Source organism: Mastomys coucha, unplaced genomic scaffold, assembly GCF_008632895.1.
Source record: "Mastomys coucha isolate ucsf_1 unplaced genomic scaffold, UCSF_Mcou_1 pScaffold3, whole genome shotgun sequence".
In the NCBI taxonomy this organism is placed as follows: Eukaryota; Metazoa; Chordata; class Mammalia; order Rodentia; family Muridae; genus Mastomys; species Mastomys coucha.
Window position 1 is genome coordinate 12,853,007 of NW_022196909.1, and position 19,461 is coordinate 12,872,467.

A 19,461-nucleotide genomic window follows, 5' to 3' on the forward strand; every position below is an offset into this window, starting at 1 on the left:
CCCCCCCCCCAGTAAGCTCTTACAGTGTGCGGTTACTTTTTATGGTCTGTAAAACTTTGATTTGTCTTTTTTAAAAAATTTTCCCAAAGCTCTTTTGCTTGTCATCTAACCTCCCTTTGAACAGTTGTTGGTCATGGGAGGTATGCAGGGACCTAGAACAATATAGGCTACTGCCATTGTCATCGTACGGCATCAGAGCCAGGTGATGGAACTGTATCTCCAAAGACATCATGTGCTCTAATTGTAGGACATAGGAAAACCAAGCTGAAGATGGCGAGGAAGTGTCACCCCCATTGCCTAGCTCTCGGTACTGCGAGGTACTGCGCCATGCGGGATGCTGCAGGGAGGACCCTGGTTTTACTTGTTACACTACCAACTGGCCAAGCCAAATGTGTCACTAGCAGCCAGTGGCTGGAGAAGTCATGGGCCCTGGTGAGGAATCTGCAGTCCTATTTTGTACACATGACAGACATGATACATCCATCAAATTGCCTAAGTAACTACAGAATTATGTTCATCCCCACAGAGTAATCTGTTGTTAGCTTGGGTCCAAGAGATGTTCCCTCCAGTGGGCAATGTTAATTGCAGAGACTTGTACTTGGTCACAGGGCTTAGAATAAGTAACTGCTGAATGTTTAGCTCTCTCTCTCTCTCTCTCTCTCTCTCTCTCTCTCTCTCTCTCTCTCTCTCTCTCTTTCTCTCTCTATCCGTCCATACCACTCTCTCCAAGGCTCAGGAAATATTACTGAAGGTGGTAGGAAGGAGGTCAGAGCTGGGGGATGGGTCAGAATGCTGGCTTTGAGGATGACACAGCTATAGCACTTCGAAAAATAGTTTTTATTCCTTGAGAGCTTCACACACACACACACACACACACAATGAATCTTGGTCCTTCTCTCCCCCTACTATCCTGCCTTGTTCTCTCTTTCTCTCACTGACATTTTTTCTCTTTCCAAGTCCCTTTCATATCCTTTCTGTGCGTGACCCACTGAGATTCAACAGAACTGGACCATGGCACTCTGGAGCTTTGCAGCAGCTATGATGCCTGCACAGGAGCTGTACCACTGGGCTCATCAACATCCTGTCACGCAGGGGGTGCCCACAAGGACCCATCTGTCCCCTAGGCAGTTAATGGTTGCTGGGACAAGGAGAGACTTTTCTTCATGGTGTAGTCTCTAGTAATGTAGCAATGCTCCTCTCAATGACCCCTCAGCCATGTTTTTGTAAGCAACCTATTGAAAGGTATTGGATCACAAAAAAAAACCCAAAACCAAAAATATGAAGTTAGAGGGGACTAGCTGGGGCGAGCTAGGGGGTCAGAGAGAGGAGGGGTGACTGTCAATATACACATGTGTGAAGTCACAATGAGGCCTTCTACATTGGATTAATATAGGCCATTTTTAAATTGGTGTCCTTTTAGGCATAGCTATAGGGCACAACTGTCTTTTTAGTTGCTAGATCTCTACATAGCCCCTCCATTTCTCATTTTCCTTCCTCTTGTGCTGATCTCATATCTGTCTGGAGGTCTATCCTTGTGAACTTGTGGCTGTACCCAGTCAACCATGACCTCTGAAGACCAGGAACTGCTCCAATCCTGGGACATGGGCTTGTTCTTGAGCTACTCCCTCTCAGGAAGGAGTTTGGTGCCCCGTTCAGTCTGGAATGGCCATTTTTAAATTGTATGATGGTCAGCCTCAGGTTGAACTGGCTGAAGTCACATCATTGGTGCTAATAAGGCACCAAGGCTAGCTCCCCCTTGCTTCTTCTCAACAAGACCTGGGCAACCTGGAACACACAAGGCCTTGTGGTCCTGTTGTCAGACCAACACGACAGACAGTGGCTTTTCTACTCCTGCTGGCCACAGCTCTAGCTGGATGAAGCGTCGAGGGTGCTCTATGCTCTGAAAGGCTTCCCTGAATAGGAGACCAGAATCGGACCCGTGGGCCACCAACCTTCCCAAGAACCTGGAGTCTTGAGGTATCCGTAGCGCTAGCCTGACAGACACTTGGCTGCAGCCCTGACATTACGCTCCCTCAAACCTCAGCAGCCTTCTCTGAAATGTCCACCTTGTAAGCTGCACCATGTCCTGTACAGATTTTAGCCTCTCATGGCTGAGTCCCTGACTGGCCCTGGCCTCACTGAACACTCCTTCCCTCAAACATTAGTCCTGTAAGACATGCTCTATCCCAGCAGCAGAGAGGCCACACCCTCCTGACCTTTGAACCTTTCGGACCTTCAAATGAGGGCAGGCCCTACTTTGTTCCAGACACCAGTCTAGATGCCCTCGCAGGGACTAACACCCTTTTCTGCGTTCACCCTTCACTATTGGGGCTCTATTCATGCCAGACTCCCCGACTCTAAAGTGCACTGTGTTAGTGGTTATCATCTGCAGGAGGCAGGAGTGGCTGTACTCCTCTGAGGTCCAGCCACCTTCTCAGATACCAACATTTGTCTGGTGCCTACTCCTCAGTTCTTGTCAGGACCCCACTGCTCCACACTCTCAGCTGCTGGCCCCCCAGAGTAGCTGAGTAGCTTTGTGTAGCCTGTGGCTGACACCTCTACCCTCTGCCCCCAGGGCAGGTGACAGTTGTTTGTACAAGGTTGAAAATCTGAGACTCCCCGGGTCACTCTTTTTGTTGTTCCCTAAGCTAGAATATGTAGACTCAGGAGCTCTAGACTCTTAGCCTTCTGAGCATCACTCAGCAGAGCCAAGCTGATAGGAGAAGGGTGGGCTCCTTCAGGAGCCATCTGTATGGCTGCGGGCAGTAGGCTGGGGATAGCTCAAAGAAGAGAAACGGCAAAGGAATATTTTATCCTCACACCTACAGTCTAGCTGATGGGCCAGGGCCATCAGTCCTCAGCATGGCCACAGAAGGAAGGGGCAGCAGTACTGGCCTCTTTATTGTACTGTACACAAGAACTCCTGGGGGAAAATAAGCTGTGTGCACAAAGGCTAGCTGATTAAAACTTCAGTTAGTGCCTTTGGAATGTCTAGGCCTGGAGCCTGATTATAGTTTCTCTTGGGCTATCTTTAGCCCAACTAAAAAGCCTTTCCTCGCCCACGCCCATGTAAGACCTGTTTCGATAAACAATAAAAATCTTTAAAATGTATTAATAGAACCCTATTCCTCATCAACCAAAGGGCTAAAAATGCAGTACGGGAGTATCTGAGGCCTGCAGTGGAGATTTCTCTGCCTGGCTGCAAATGGCCCCTCTGATGTTTCCGCCAATGTATTTTTAAAAATGTCTTGATTTATGATTTTCTTTTTTTTTCTGTTATAAAAACTTCATGAAGCTGCTTCCACATTGGAACATAGTATTTTGGGACACCGAAATCTGTGTTCCTGGGCCATGGATACACACAACTTTGGCTCCATAATCAACCATCTCTTACTCCCTTTGAGCTGAGGGCTGTGTTTGTATATCAGCACTACCATTGTCCAGGCTGGGAACATCAGGGAATGTGATCTGAAGACTGAGGAAGATCAGGAATTCAAGGCCCATACCTAAACATAGTAAAAGCAATACACAGCAAACCAGTAGCCAACATCAAACTAAATGGAGAGAAACTTGAAGCAATCCCACTAAAATCAGGGACTAGATAAGGCTGCCCACTCTCTCCCTACCTATTCAATATGGAACTTGAAGTCCTAGCCAGAGCAATTAGACAACAAAAGGAGATCAAAAGGATACAAATTGGAAAGGAAGAAGTCAAATTATCACTATTTGCTAATGATATGATAGTATACTTAAGTGACCCCAAAAATTCCACCAGAGAGCTCCTAAACCTGATAAACAACTTCAGCAAAGTAGCTGGATATAAAATTAACTCAAGCAAATCAGAAGCCTTCCTCTATACAAAGAATAAACAGGCAGAAAAAGAAATTAGGGAAACAACACCCTTCACAATAGTTACAAATAATATAAAATACCTTGGTGTAAGTCTAAGCAAGTAAAAGATCTGTTTGACAAGAACTTCAAGTCTCTGAAGAAGGAAATTGAAGAAGATCTCAGAAGATGGAAAGATCTCCCATGCTCATGGATTGGCAGGATTAATATAGTAAAAATGGCCATCTTACCGAAGGCAATCTACAGATTCACTGCAATCCCCATCAAAATTCCAACTCAATTCTTCATAGAGTTGGAAAGAGCAATTTGCAAATTCATCTGGAATAACAAAAAAAACAGGATTGCAAAAACTATTCCCAACAATAAAGGAACCTCTGGTGGAATCACCATCCCTGACCTTAAGCTGTATTACAGAGCAATTGTGACAAAAACTACATGGTATTGGTACAGTGACAGACAGGTGGATCAATGGAATAGAACTGAAGACCCAGAAATGAACCCACACACCTATGGTTACTTGATCTTTGACAAAGGAGCAAAAAACCATCTAGTGGAAAAGAGACAGCATTTTCAATAAATGTTGCTGGCTCAACTGGCGGTTAGCATATAGAAGAATGCAAATTGATCCATTCCTATCTCCTTGTACAAAGCTCAAATCCAAGTGTATCAAGGACCTCCACATAAAACCAGATACACTGAAACTAATAGAAAAGAAAGTGGGGAAGAGCCTGGAGCACATGGGCACAGGGAAAACTTTCCTGAACAGAACACCAATAGCTTATGCTCTAAGATCAAGGGATCTCATAAAATTGCAAAGCTTCTGTAAGGCAAAGGACACTGTCAATAGAACAAAACGGCAACCAACAGATTGGGAAAAGATCTTTAACAATATATATCCGATAGAGAGCTAATATCCAATATATACAAAGAACTCAAGAAGTTAGACTACTCCAGAGAACCAAATAACCCTACTAAAAATGGGGCACAGAGCTAAACAAAGAATTCTCTCCTGAGGAATACCGAATGGCTGAGAAGCACCTAAAGAAATGTTCAATATCCTTAGTCATCAGGGAAATGCAAATCAAAACAACCCTGAGATTACCATTCACACCAGTCAGAATGGCTAAGTTCAAAAACTCAGGTGACAGCAGATGCTGGCAAGGTTGTGGAGAAAGAGGAACACTCCTTCATTGCTGATAGGATTGCAAGCTGGTACAACCACTCTGGAAATCAGTTTGGTGGTTCCTCAGAAAACTGGACATAGTACTACCAGAGGATCCAGCTATACCACTCCTGGGCATATACCCAGAAGATGCTCCAACATGCAATAAAGACACATGCTCCACTATGTTCATAGCAGCCTTATTTATAATAGCCAGAAACTGCAAACAACCCAGATGTTCCTCAACAGAGGAATGGATACAGAAAATGTGGTATATTTACACAATGGAGTACTATTCAGCTATTAAAAACAAAGAATTTATGAAATTCTTAGAGAAATGGATGGATCTGGAGAATATCATCCTGAGTGAGGTAACCCAATCACAAAAGAACATACATAATATGCACTCGCTGTAAGTGGGTATTAGCCCAGAAGCTCAGAATACCCAAAATACAATCCACAAACCACAAGAAACTCAAGAAGAAGGAAGACCAAAGTGTGGATACTTTGATCCTTCTTAGAAGGGGGAACAAAATACCCATGGAAGGAGTTGCAGAAACAAAGTATGGAGCAGAGACTGAAGGAAGGACAACCCAGAGACTGCTCCACCTGGGAATCCTTCCCATATTCAATCACCAAACCCAGACACTATTGTGGATGCCAGCAAGTACTGGCTGACAGGAGCCTGATATAGCTGTGTCCTGAGAGGCTCTGATAGTGCCCAACTAATACAGAAGTAGAGGCTCACAGCCATCCATTGGACTGAGTACAGGGTCCCCAATGAAGGAGCTAGATAAAGGACCCAAGGAGCTGAAAGGTTTGCAGCCCCTTAGGATGGACAACAATATGAACTAACTAGTACTCTTAGAGCTCCCAGGGACTAAACCATCATCATCAATAGGAGGAGAGAGGCCCTTGGCCCCTGTGAAGGTTCTATGCCCCAGTGTAAGGCCAGGAAGTAGGAGAGGGTGGGTTGGTGAGCAGGGGGAAGGGGGAAGGAATAGGTTTTTGTTTTTCTTTTTTCCCAGAGGGGAAACCAGGAAAGGGGATATCATTTGAAATGTAAATAAAGAAAATATCTAATAATAAAAAAAGATGAGTGAGGAGTCCTAGCACAGGTCTGGGCTGTCAGAAGCTTTTACATCCCCAGATGGATTTCCTCCAGAAAGAGTCCTGCACCGTGAAAGTTAAGAGGGCTAGGCAAGGAGCCTACTCTCTTTAAATCCAAGACTCTGAGGGTCTCTGCACGTGCAAGAAAAGCTGGTCGAAACTCAGAAACTGCAAAATGAGCGCCTTACACAGGCCTGAGGGCCTGGAATCTCTGTCTCAGCTGTAGTTGTGTTAGCCTTGGGAGCTGGACCACACATCTTCAGTTTCTATCACAGCCACACTGTCTCTACTGTTGCCACCATGGAGACATCGATCCCTTTATGGGACTGTGAATACTATTCTAGTTGGTTTGAATGCCAACTTGCCACACAGTAGAATCACACGAAGAACTGGCCTGATTGCCGTGGTTTTGGGGGTGAGGGGAGAAGGCCTGCCCACCCCAACTGTGGGCAGTGCTTTTAGGCAGCAGCCCAGATGAGAAGTGTATCTGAGAAGGAACGTTAAGTCATCCGTGGCCTGCTTGGCTTTCCCCTTAAGCTGAGCCTATCAGTCCTGTTGCTGCTTTCTTTGCTGATGCAGAACATACGTGTGTGTGTGTGTGTGTGTGTGTGTGTGTGTGTGTGTGTGTGTGTGTGTGTGTCTGTGTGAATGACCTTAGACTCTCTGGTCATAAAGCTCTCCTGGTTGAACCACTTATCCAGCTGCTAGCCAGCTGTGGAATCATGAACAAGTTCTTTAGGCTTTTACAGCACATCTGTCACTTCCTTAGAAAGTGGGGATGCTGGATTAAGAAGGAGTTCAGTGGATAATGCGCACAGCGTCCCCGAGGAAATGTGCAGGTATGTATAAGCTACATGCAGAGCCGAGTCCCTGGCATCAGCGAAATTTCCTATCTGGCCCTTCAACAGGAAGCCTGTCTGATTCTTGATCTAAACAGACCCTTATCTTCCCACTGCCCGGCACCTGGAGGTGTGGTCTCGGTGGTTAGCTGCTGTGTTCTTGGGCTCAGGTAACCGAGTGACCGAGCAGTGGAGGACTCACAGAAATGCTACTGTTGCTCTCAGGATATGGTTTATGTTTTTATTACTTAAGCAGTGTTCTAACTAGTAGAGACTGGGCAAAGTGGCGCCTATCACATCCCATTAAGGCCTTCCACATTTTAGTTGTAAATTCAAGCACACCAATCCACTCACAAAGATAGATGCCCTAATACTTGGAAAACTTGGACAGTCTATTAACCCTTAGCCTGAGACCTCAGCAGGTCTCATCTCCATAGCTCAAGATTGTAATGAGTATTGGCGATTCTGAATGATTTGACCCAATAGAATATATATACCTTGAAGACAGCATACAGTGACATTTCTTAATACCAAAGTGCCACAGTGTTCTGAGGTTCATAGAACTATTTTTCTGGGTGAGTGGATGGGGCACAGGTCCACAGGGGGCTCTGGAAGGGTTCACTTGGGGGTCTCAAACGGTGAGAACCCAGTGCTGAGCCAGGAGTGCCCTGTGCTTTGCCACAGTGGGTCTGACACTTCCTCAGGAATCAGGTACAAGCCCAAATTCAGGAAGCAGGCAGACTGGGAATAAGAAATATGCCCAGGGCCAGGGTATAGAGGGACATCTGATAAACTTGATCCCTGGGAAAGCCCATTTTTTCCCCATCCCCCAGAAGGTTCCAGAACTTGGGTGTTATTCATAAAGAGAGGACAGAGATACACAACCTCACCTCCTTACCTCTCTCTGGGCAGTGGCTTAGGTTCAGGGCGAATGGAAGCCATGGACAGAGTTGCTTGCCGAGAAGGGGACAAAGAGAAATTCAGATCCAAGGAGCCTGCTTTCCTGTGCAGCGGCTCCAACCCAATGGCACCCTGCATCTCACTCTCTATGGGGCAGGAGCCTGCCCTGCCATGGACGGTCAATGGGGACACTTCAGGACCCATGGCACCCTGCAGTGAGGTATCCATGGCCGACTGGGGGTCGTGGGTTGGAGATACAGATGGCGGGGAGCGTGACTTCTTCTTGGTCGAGGCTCCAGCCAGCAGCTTCAGCAGCCCGCTCTTCTTCTCCTTCTGCAGAAACACACACAGTTAAACTGATGTTAGTGTCTATAGGAGGGCCAGCTTCTATAAACCTTTAAAGAGAGTCCTGTAAATGTAGTCAGAGGAAGACAGCAAAGGTAAGCCCGGAGGAATGTGTCATGAGGGTAGCTCCCATGGAAGGTTTGCAGGCTAGGGATCCTACACAACAGGGCTTCTCATGGCGGGACCCACAGGAACTTCATGCCTGGGTCAGTCAGGGTGACTGCTTTGTTCTTCAGGGGAGCTGTTCCTACTGGGGCATCTCGTGAATCTGGACCACACTGTGGCTTGACTCTTCAGAGAGGAAGAAAATTGTAGGACTTGTAGACCAGCTGAGAGGGTAGTTACTCTACACAGGGCACCCAGACAAGCAGCCCCTCATCCAAGGATGAGTTACAGCATGTGTCTTTGAGACAATGTTTGGAAGCCCTGGGTGTTTAAACTTTCCTCTGTTTAAACAAACAGCAGTGGAATATATGTGTGTGCATTTATATATGTGAGCATGTATGTGTGTGTGTGTGTGTGTGTGTGTGTGTGTATGTTAAATGTTCCTGGGAGATTGTGGGCCAGGCAGGAGCACCTGTTCCTAGCAATGTCCATAGTTTTACTTAAATATGTTTACTTAATCTAATGTGTGAGGCCGGGTGGTGGTGGCACACGCCTTTAACCCCAGCACTTGGGAGGAAGAGGCAGGCAAATTTCTGAGTTTAAGGCCAGCCTGATCTACAGAGTGAGCTCCAGGATAGCCAGGGCTACATAGAGAAACCCTGTCTCAAAACAAAACAAAACAAAACAAAACAAAAATCTAATGTATATATATGTCTAATATATAAGTATATGTTAAAAACATATATACATGTAGTGTACACAGTGTTTATAGTATGCATATATAGTGTGTATATACAATGTATATAGTATATATATATGTAGTGTACATATGTGTATAGCACATGTGTATATAATATATATATAGTGTGTATAATATATATAGCATGAATACTAAATGTACATACATGGTTTGTAGTGTATGTATATATAAAAATATGTGTATATATAGTATATATAATGTGTATATATCATGTGTGATTTTAAGTCTCAAGATGTACAGTGTCTCAGGTCTATCTGGCCAAAAACTGAGGCATGATTGTTTGAAGGCTTCTGGCTCCGTTGGTGTGCAGTGTGGGGTTGCTTTGTTGTTAAGGTGGCTACCTGGACAGTGAGTGATCTCCCCTTCAGGAGCCAGAGGGCCACGAATCCACACCCAGGGGGTCCTTAAGCATCCCTCTAAGCTCTGTACAACTTCATGGCAGGTGGTAGAGAGAAGGTATGAGTATTGTAAAGAGCACTAGAAAGACGGGTTGTCTACAGAGACTGACTGAAGGGAACTTCAGGATGGCGGAGAGACCACAATGTTGCAGGTCTAAAGGATAATAAGTACCTTGGGCTAGTGTAAGCATGCAGAACAGCCATCCCTTGCCCACCTCTGTGCCAGAACTAACATCCTGTGACTAAAGGATACAAACTCTTGGAATCTATTAACTTAGCTGACTACTATTGTCCACAAACCCAAAGGGCTAAGAATGTCATTGAGCTGGGCAGTGGTGGCAGCGCACGCCTTTAATCCCAGCACTTGGGAGGCAGAGGCAGGTGGATTTCTGAGTTCGAGGCCAGCCTGGTCTACAGAGTGAGTTCCAGGACAGCCATGGCTACCCAGAGAAACCCTGTCTGGAAAAAACCAAAAAAAAAAAAAAAAAAGAATGTCATTGAATAACATCTTAGGCCTATAGAAAAGCTTGCCCCATGTGTTATTGCCACCTCTCTCTCATATATTCTTATATATATTTTAAACTTTCCTTGATTTATGACTTTCCCTCTCTGTAAAATTATAAAACCCACATAACTGCTTCCACACTGGAATATGGGCTTTAGGATAACCTGAATCTATATTCCCAGGCATGGTCCATCAAAATGGCTCCAGAATAAACTATCTCGTGTTCCCTTACGTTGAGAGCTATTTTTGTTTTGTCTTGTTTTGTTTTTTAAAAGAGGGCAGGGACATCATACAAAGGTAACCTCCAGCCAATTAATATTCTATGTTATACCCTCCCTACATAGCCCAGGACTCTCTGAGCTGGCTTTTCTTCCTTTCTTCCTACCTATCAGACCAGAGCGGGGCCTGTGGCACTTAATGCTTGGCCATCCTGCATGGCACTTAATGCTTGGCCATCCTGCAGTCACAGAGCCCAGCTTCCTCCAAGAGCATTGCCTAAATTTCTTTTGCATTTGTGCCTGGCCCAGGGAGCTGTATGGGAAATGAAAAATGAAAGCTTTAGTCATTGGTTATATGTATGCTTAGCTGGAGCATTGTGCCATGTTGTCTGGGGGCGGAGTGTTGCCAAGTTTGGGTACACACAGGCCATGCTATTGGTGCAGCCAGAAAAGGCAGTGTTCTTGAGAACAAACGTAAAGGGTAAAGGGAATGCAGCAATTCAGATGGCAGGAATGGAAGGACTGCGGGGTCTGAGTACAGGGCAGGTTCTCCAAAAGGACAGCAGAGCTTCCTAATGGGGTCATCTTGCCCGGAGAGGACAGGAGGCAAAATCTGAGATAGTTTGTGCGGTCCAGACATGCTGCTAAGTGTCCTCTAGCACATCAGCACACAACCTCCAACACTCCCAGAACAGAAAGACAACATGCCCACGATTCAGGGAAGGAAGCAGAGACCATCCAGGTGTCTAGCCTAGTCTACTTCTTACTCTGAAAGTGTGGCCCTCCCTCCTTTACTCCCACTGAGGCAGGAGAAAGCTAGCATTCAGCAAAACCCCCGCTGCCCTCGACCACCTTTTCTTCTTCCCCCTTGGGATTACCATTCACCCCACCCCTTTTCAGCTCTCCTCTGGAGCACAAGCTTTGGAAGGATGGGGCTGTCTCATTTGTTTACTACAGCATCACGAGGCCCCATACAGTGCCTGGGACAGAGCACGTACTCAATGTACACATAATGAACTGAGCTCAGCATTAGAGTTCTTAGAATGCCTGAGTAGAGGACACACTTGGGGGTGTTCACGAGGCACTCTGGGCTGTGAGACCCCTGGTGTCAGGTGCAGTGAACTCCAGGAAGACAAGTCTCCCCCATTCCTTCCCCCCATACCACTAGGACTATTGGTGATAAGGTCCAGGGTAGCCAAGCGTGCAGGTAGATTTCCTGTCTCAATTCTCCAGGATTCAGTCTGACTCATGATTTTCTGTATTTAACTTGGACAAACACTGATATCTTGAACGCAGAGATTTTTCTCCAAAACGTTTGCCTTCCGGAGTGGAATTCTGCCAGTGCCTGCAGCCTCTAGTAATCCTTTCACTGTGGAATCCTCGGAATAGCAGCCTATGCAGTTGATGGAATATGGTGGCAGATGTTCCAAACACTTCCCTGGGAGCTATCACATAGGACACAGAGAAGAACTAGCCAGGAGTCACTTTGCTATATGTGGCAAGGACAGATTCATGACTCAGTATTGGAAACATCACACAGGAGAGAACAGATTTCACAGGAACAGCCTGGACTAAGGCTTGAAAAAAAAAAAAGGGGTGGCCTGTAGGTTTTCTCCTGGACAGTGAGTAAACGAGAGAAAATTAATGAACCTGGCAAGATGGGGGATTCCATGTCTCCACCATAGTCATTCTTGATTCTTGGGGGTCCACCTGATCCCTTCTGAATTAGATCGCTTATCTCAGCGTGGCCAAGAGCCAGTTAATGGGGACCAAAACAGTCTGGCCGGGATGCAGGGCTGGAAGGTAATAGGCTGGGCCAGGCTGGGGTCCCACCTGGAGGTGTGGTCAGAGAATGCCACTGTCAAGATGAACATATGAAAAAGTGCGTCCTCTGGAGCAGTGGTTCTCAACCTGCGGGTCGTGAACCCCTGAGCGTGTCAAATGACCCTTTCACAGGGGTCACCTAAGATCATTGGAAAACAGATGTTTACCTTACGGTTGGTTCACAAGTAGCAAAATTACAGTTATGAAGTAACAATTAAAAAGTTCTGTGGTTGGGTGGGGGTCAGCACAATGTGAGGAACTGTATTAAAGGGTCACAGCACTAGGAAGGTTGAGAACCGTTGAGCTAGGGTCTTGGGAGAGAGATAGATGGTAGCTCCCGAGAGAACACTGTGCACATATGCTCACGCTGCACATATACACCCTCTTATTCTAGTTGCCGCCTGAGCTGGAGAGATGACTGAGCAGGCCCAAGTTCAATTCCCAGCAGCCACATGAAGCCTTGTCACCACCTATAACCCCAGATCCGGGGACTTGAAAGCCTCTTCTGGCCTCTAAGGGCATGGGCATATATGTAGTGCACACTTACATGCAGATAAAACACCCCCGCACATAAATTAACAAAACATAAAAGAATTATCTGGAACTTCAATATTAAAAAGAACCTGGGGTAGGGGTTATGGATGTAGTGAGGGGGTAAAGTGCTTGGGTAAATGTAGAGGCCCCCAGGTCCATCCTAAGCACTTTGGAAAAAGATTTTTGGCATTTATTGGTACTGCACTGTAAGACATCCAAATGGTAAGATATTATTTTAGATTATGATTAAGACTGAAGTCTTCAGAAAGCCTTTGTTTTGTGGTGGACCTGTATAAAATGCAGCCAGGGGACAAAGACATCTGCAGCTTATACAGAGACTCATTGCTAAAGGGCCAATCAGAAACCACAGAAAATTGTCACATGGGATAGAATCTGATGTTTAAATACTAGTATTAGACGTCTCAGGGACACTACATATTTCACTAAAATTCATCCATTTAACTCCTTTATTATTTTTTATTTTGGGGAAGACATCTTGCTATGTAGCCTAGGCTATCCCAGAACCTGCAATCCTCCTTCCACATCCTTCCTAGTAGCTGGAAGTACAGGCCTCACTCTGCTACCTGGCATGTAAATATACATACATGTACATACATACATACATACATGTGTGCATATGCACACACATGTAGTCATCCTCTTGGTGCAGTGACAATATGTTGGTCTCATAAACATATATATATATATATGTATATATATATGCTCGTATCTATATACAAGTATATACACTCATGTGTGTGTTGTATGTTTACATACACGCATATACTGTTTGGGTCTGCTGGAGGTGGAACTTTAATTGCACACGTTAGGCAAATATGTTAACTACTGAGCTAACTCTACAAGAGAGTTCCTTTATTTACCCACACTAATGGAGGAGGCCAGGACACCGTCTCCCTCTAATCGACCTGCCATATGAATTTTTTTTTATAGTAGTGTTTTAGCTTGGATTGTCTGCGTACACACCAAACACTGGTGGATAAATGCGGCAGCCGGCTGACGGCTACAGACCACCTTCCTGAATGGCCTACGGTTTGAGATGGCGTCTGGACACTTCCTCTCCCCTGTTCAAAACTTCTTCTACATTCTGCCTGCTGAGTCAGCCAAACTGTGATGAGGTATTCCATAGGCTTAGGATGGGGGCTGGTACAGAGTCAATCAGGGACCCTTCCCCGCCACGGAGGTGGGCAGCAAGGTCCAGGTCACCCAGGAGATCCTCAGTCTGCAGTCCCTTGCCATCGGCACAAGCTCTCGACCACAGTCTCTGATAATGGTGGCGATGGTATGCTGCTGATACCTCATCAGCCTTGAGCATATCACTTCATTCTGCCAGGTGCATCCAGTGGCCACAGGTGAAACATACGCAGATCATGGTTTGACCTGGGTGACCCTTGAGAACCTCTAAATTATCCAGGCAGCCCAGAAACGACCTCCCTGTCCCCACCAAGGCTGCTGCTGTTAGATCCCAGGGTGGATGTAGGCTGGGCCGGCGTCTCCAGTTTTGTTATGTGTTCTGAGCAAACGCTGCTTTTTCACTTAAAGGGGGAAAGCATGACAAGGAGGAGGAGTTTGTGACCTGCTACCTTGAACAGAGGGAACAATAGGTATGAACCAGAGAGAATGGTCACTGCTAGCCTATAGAGCAGGAGTCGGTCCCCTGTGAGGGGCCACTGCTAGAGATAGGACAGAGAGCTGGGCTGGTATGGAGAGAATGAGAGGGTGGGCTAGTGGGTAATATGGTCCAGGCTCAGAACGTGTGGGTATGGCAGATTTAAAGCCAGATGCTTCTGTTGGAGAGATGGCTCAGCGGTTAAGAGCACACTGGCTATTCTTCCAGAGGGCTAGGGTTCAATTCCCAGAACCCACACGGCAGTTCACAACTGTAACTCCTGTTCCAGGGGATCTGACATCCAACATCCTTACCTAGACATACATGTAGGAAAACAAAACAAAGCCAGATGCTTGCAGTTGGGTGGTTCCTGGCAAGGGGCTTGGTGTCACTTCTGTGAGAAGGAAGGCGTTGGCACACCTGGCACCCGAGGTGCTCCAGTGGAGGTGAAGTTGTGGAGATGGAAGGAAAGCAGAGGCTGAAGGACTGAACGTAGCTGTTGCAATGGTTCTGAAGAGCTGAGCAACCAATGGAGATGCCAGTGATAGAGGTGGTCACAGGATGGCTTATGGCTTAGAGCAGTGGCTTGCAACCTCCTAAATGCCATGACCCTTTAATACAGTTCCTCATGGTGTGCTGAACCCCAACCCTAAGGTTCTACTTCATAACTGTAATGCTGCTACTATTATAAATTATAAATATTTTTAGGGAGGTTTGTCAAAGGGGTTACAACTCACAGGTTGAGAACCACTGCCTTGGAAGGAAGATGATGTGGAGACGGTTGGTTGGGGGATCTCAGGATGAGAAGCTTCACTCACAGGTGGCTGACACAAAACCTTGCTCTCTGCCCCTGTGGCTGGGAGGAGTCTCTGACTGACTTTATGCCAACTTTATCCTACGTCTGCCGACTAACTCAACAGTTTGCCTCAGCAGACAGAATGCACTTACACAGGGGCTGAGGTGCCTTTCAGAGTCATCTCAGTCTGCAGGCCCTGAGGAAGGAGAGGTGGCAGAGGCTGCCAGGAGGGTCTGGGGTAGAGAAGGGAGACTATCTTATTCCCCATTAGCTGTGGGAACAGCCATCAGAAAACCTGGGCGGGTGCTAACACACAGGGAGCTGGCACCAGGAATAAGGCTGGAGGCCCTAAGAAACCTTCAGACAAGACACAAGGGCAGCTGGGCAGTGGTGGTGCGTGCACACCTTTAAGCCCAATACTCAGGAGACAGAGACAGGAGGATCTCTGAGTTCAAGACCAGCCTGTTATACAGAGTGAGTTCTAGGATAGCCAAGGCTACATAGAGAAACCCTTTCTTGAAAAACTAAATTAAAAAAGTAAAATACACACACACACACACACACACACACACACATATGCAAGGGCAAATGGAGACATGGCGTCCTTTTTCTTTTTCTGAGTCTGTCTCCAAGGCACAAAGCTGCACTTGGAAGCTCTGTGATGATTATTGTATGTCTGGAAACCTTCCTGGTGGAGACAGGGTTGGGGAAAGGGTAATTAAAAGCTATGCCCCGCTAAAATGAGAACAAGAGCCCAGTTCTGGCTCCGCATGGAGACACAGCCGCTAGAAGAGCAGACAAGGTTTATAACGGCATAAATATGCAATGTTCTTTCTGAGAGGGCAGAGAAATAGAGTATCTATAATGGATAAAGAGACAGAAGTTAACAAGCTAATTAAAAGAGACAGAAAGGTTGGGGCATGAGCTACTGGGTATTTTAAACATTAAAACATATTCAGAAATATTCCCCAGGCAAAAGACAGAAGATGGAAAAAATAATATCGGTTCATATAAATGGAATGGCCGGGAATGGCGACCACAGAGCAGGCGCAATGTAACTGGTACAATGTAGCTTTTCTAGGGTGGAAACCTGGCTCGCCCTGCTTTTCTTGCTCAGCTCAGTGGCTTGTTGTCTGCTGTGGTGTTGAGCACCTTAGGAAGCAGTAAGGACAGGTGACAGGCAGGTACTGGCCCTTCAGAGAAGAACTCTATTAGAGAGATGGCCCAGCAGTTACGAATGCTGGGTGCTCTCGCGGAGGACGCAGGTGTGGTTCCAATCCCATGGCGGCTCACCACTACCTCCAACAAGACTTCCAGAAAATAGGATGCCCCTTTTTGGCCTCTTCTTCACTGCATCCTGGTGGTGTACTTACGCACATACAGGCAAGACATACCATAAAATAAAAAATAAACCTAACTTAAAAAAAAAAAAAAGAAAGAAAAAAGAAACCCAAAACCCACACACATTGTGATTGTGATCCGAGCAGTTAGCTGGACTTAGAACCAGAACAAAGATTAAGTTGAACACTGCCTTCTCTTTAACCTTGGGTCTACAAGGAGGTCTGAAAGATCAGCCAAGTCTAACAAGGCATGAAGGAGCCCTTGAAAGAGCTCCCCTGAGTGGCCTCAGGAAGATACACTGCTGTGGCCCATTGAGAAGTGCAGGATGCATGGTTGCTTGGGAATGGGATGGGACTAGATGCCCATGTCATTTATGGTTGACTGCATCAAACGAGTTATGTACCCACTCTTATCCTTGTCAAGGGCCAGGTGGCTGATGCCTGCCTGTCTAGCCAGCTATTGCATGCTGTTGATACTGTTGCAAGGAAACTTTCTCATATGCTGTTACTAGGAAACTTTCTCATGCCGGAGTTGATGGGGTTGATTGCATATTCCTTTATGGTCTGTGCTTTGGTGTTCTTGGAGACCAATCACAATAAATGTCCGGTAGAACTGCTTTGTATAAGTAGTCCCAATAAGCTTGGACCTGAACCGACCACCCGGCAGCACTTCCTGCACCTGTGTGTGAGCTTTTTATGGTTTTTGCCTTCATAAGCTGCCCCTGGGATGGACCCCAACATAAGAGAAACATCTGCATCAACATAAGAAGCCATTTGGAATAAGACTTCCATTTTGAGTAGGGGTTGACTAAAGTTTTAAGTTCCCAAGACCTCCCTGGAAACCGACATCCTACTTGGAAGAATCATGTAAATGGGTAACTGACATCCTGGTAGGCAAGTTAAGACATGAATGTTAGACATGGCAAGTCCCATGGCACAGCTGATTATCCCAGCCAATGGGAGCTGGATAAACGTACAACAAAGACGTGTTCCTAAGGAAGTCCCCATCCCTAAATCCTGATTGGTGGAATAATGTGGCACAGATGTTTGTGGATTTCAGGCTTAAAAGCTCTGTAGGATTCTGGCTCGTGGTTGCAGTCAGCTCCTAAGTCTGGTCTCGAGGTCCTGAGACCTAGGGTGAGTCCTAGGGTGAATGCTTGATAAACTATTCAGTCTGACTGAGATTGGTGTCTGTGTGGTTTGGGACATGATTCCTGGATCCCAACAATCCTCGATTCCCTTGTATGTAAGATGGATATGTGAGTATCTAAACAGAAAAATGATACTGGCAATATTTGAGTGCTTCCTATGAGCCAGGTCCTATTAAGTTTTGGCCGTATATTAGCTCCCTGAATTTTATCTTGTCACCTTCTTTTGGTGTGTGTGTGTGTGTGTGTTTGTGTGTGTGTGTGTGTGTGTGTATTGGGGGGTGAGGTGCATGGACCACTGTGTACTGTGGAAGTCTGAGGTTGACATCAGATGTCTCCTCTGTGGGTCTTCACCCTAGACATTGAGACAAGGCCTCTCACCGTCCCCGTGGAGCTCAGTGATGAGCCACACTGCCTTGTCTGGGTGGCCTAGACATTGAGACAAGGCCTCTCACTGTCCCTGTGGAGCTCAGTGATGAGCCACACTGCCTTGTCTGGGTGGCCTAGACATTTGAGGCAAGGCCTCTCACCGACCCTGTGGAGCTCAGTGATGAGCCACACTGCCTTGTCTGGGTGGCCACCAGGATCTTCTCCTCTCCACCTCCTGGCACTGGGGTTACAGGGTCCTGATACCATGCCTGGTTTTGTTTTTTCTTTTTTCTTTTAATGTAGGTGCAGAGTATCCTGAGGACTTGGGTTCTCATGGTTGCTTAGCAAGCTCTTCACCCACTGAGTCATTTACCGAGCCTATAGCTCACTTAAGCCCGAGAGGATGAAAAGAGGGTTTGATACAGTCAAGAGTAGGCAGAGTGAGTTAGAATCTTAACTATGGCTCTGGCAACTCGCCATGAGACCTAAACGAGCCAGTTGTATATAAAGAAAAGAGCTTATCAAGCTCACAGCTTTAGAGGCAGGGGAGCAGGTGGGCCCATCAGCTCTACCTCTAGAGAGGGCTTCTCACAGAGACAAAAAAGGAGAAGGACAGATCTTGGTTCCCTGGTTTAAAATGTTTAGTGTATCGTTATTTGGGCAGAACACCGTGGCAGCATGGGCTATGGGTGGAGCCTGGCCTTTATTTCTTGTTGGACAGATGAATGCAGAAGGGGCAAGTGTGACGGGCAGTCTTAGCATGCCCCAGGGACCTACTTCCCCTGACCGTGTCTCACCACCTTTCTGCATCTCTCAAGGATGTTACTACATCAGGAATCTATTGAGGTGTTAACCCTTTCATTAGGCCAGAGTCTTAATCATTTAACTATCTGAAGATAAGATTATAGGATATGCAGAGGAGTTATTCACTATTCACCGCAGCATTTCTTAATCCAATCAAGTCTGTAGCACAAATTATTCTAGCTAGGAACTGAATCGAGGGCCTCACACATGCTAGGCAAGTGTCCTACCTCTGAGCCGCGCCATACCCTTAGCTGCGGTCTGTCACCACAAATATGATGTAAATAAGTAAATGGCTCCTAAAAAATGTTGGTGCTGCTTTGTGTAGTGCTGCATCAGACATTTAGCCGGGATTTACTAATTTACCAAAACCAGGCAAGGGCCTGGAGATATGGAACAGCAGTGAAGAGCGCTGGCTGTTCTTCCAGAGGAATCAGGTTCAATTCCCAGCATCCATAGAGCAACTCACAATCATCTCTATCGCTACCTCTTGGGCGTCCAGTGCCCTCTTCTGGCCTTGGGTAGCAGGCTCCCAGGTGGTGTACAGATGTACATACAGGCACATACAACGATACACATAGAATGATAACATTTAAAGACACATGTACATTTTCTTAGTGTGCAAGTTTGCTTTTCTTTTAATATATAGTAAGATTATATGTATGCCAAAGAACCATTTTAAAATAAACTTATCATTTATAATCATTGAAAAAGGAGTGAAACAAATAAAATAGGGCACGAAAGCTGGCTGCTTTCTGTGATCCTTTGGAAATTCTACAGACAAGAATGTCCTCTAAGTCTTTGAAACAGCCCGGTGGGGAGTCAGTGACA

General features: G+C 46.1%; 1 protein-coding gene across 4 annotated transcripts in view; it reads right to left on the minus strand.

Annotated features, from left to right (window-relative positions):
* Sh3rf3 (SH3 domain containing ring finger 3) overlaps positions 1-19,461 on the minus strand; it is a 328,118-nt gene that overhangs the window by 1,128 nt on the left and 307,529 nt on the right. For all 4 annotated transcript variants that reach the window (XM_031347710.1, XM_031347709.1, XM_031347711.1 and 1 more), the window contains one exon: positions 7,859-8,193. In XM_031347710.1, coding sequence (XP_031203570.1) covers positions 7,859-8,193 — 335 coding nt within the window. The remainder of the gene's footprint in view (positions 1-7,858; positions 8,194-19,461) is intronic.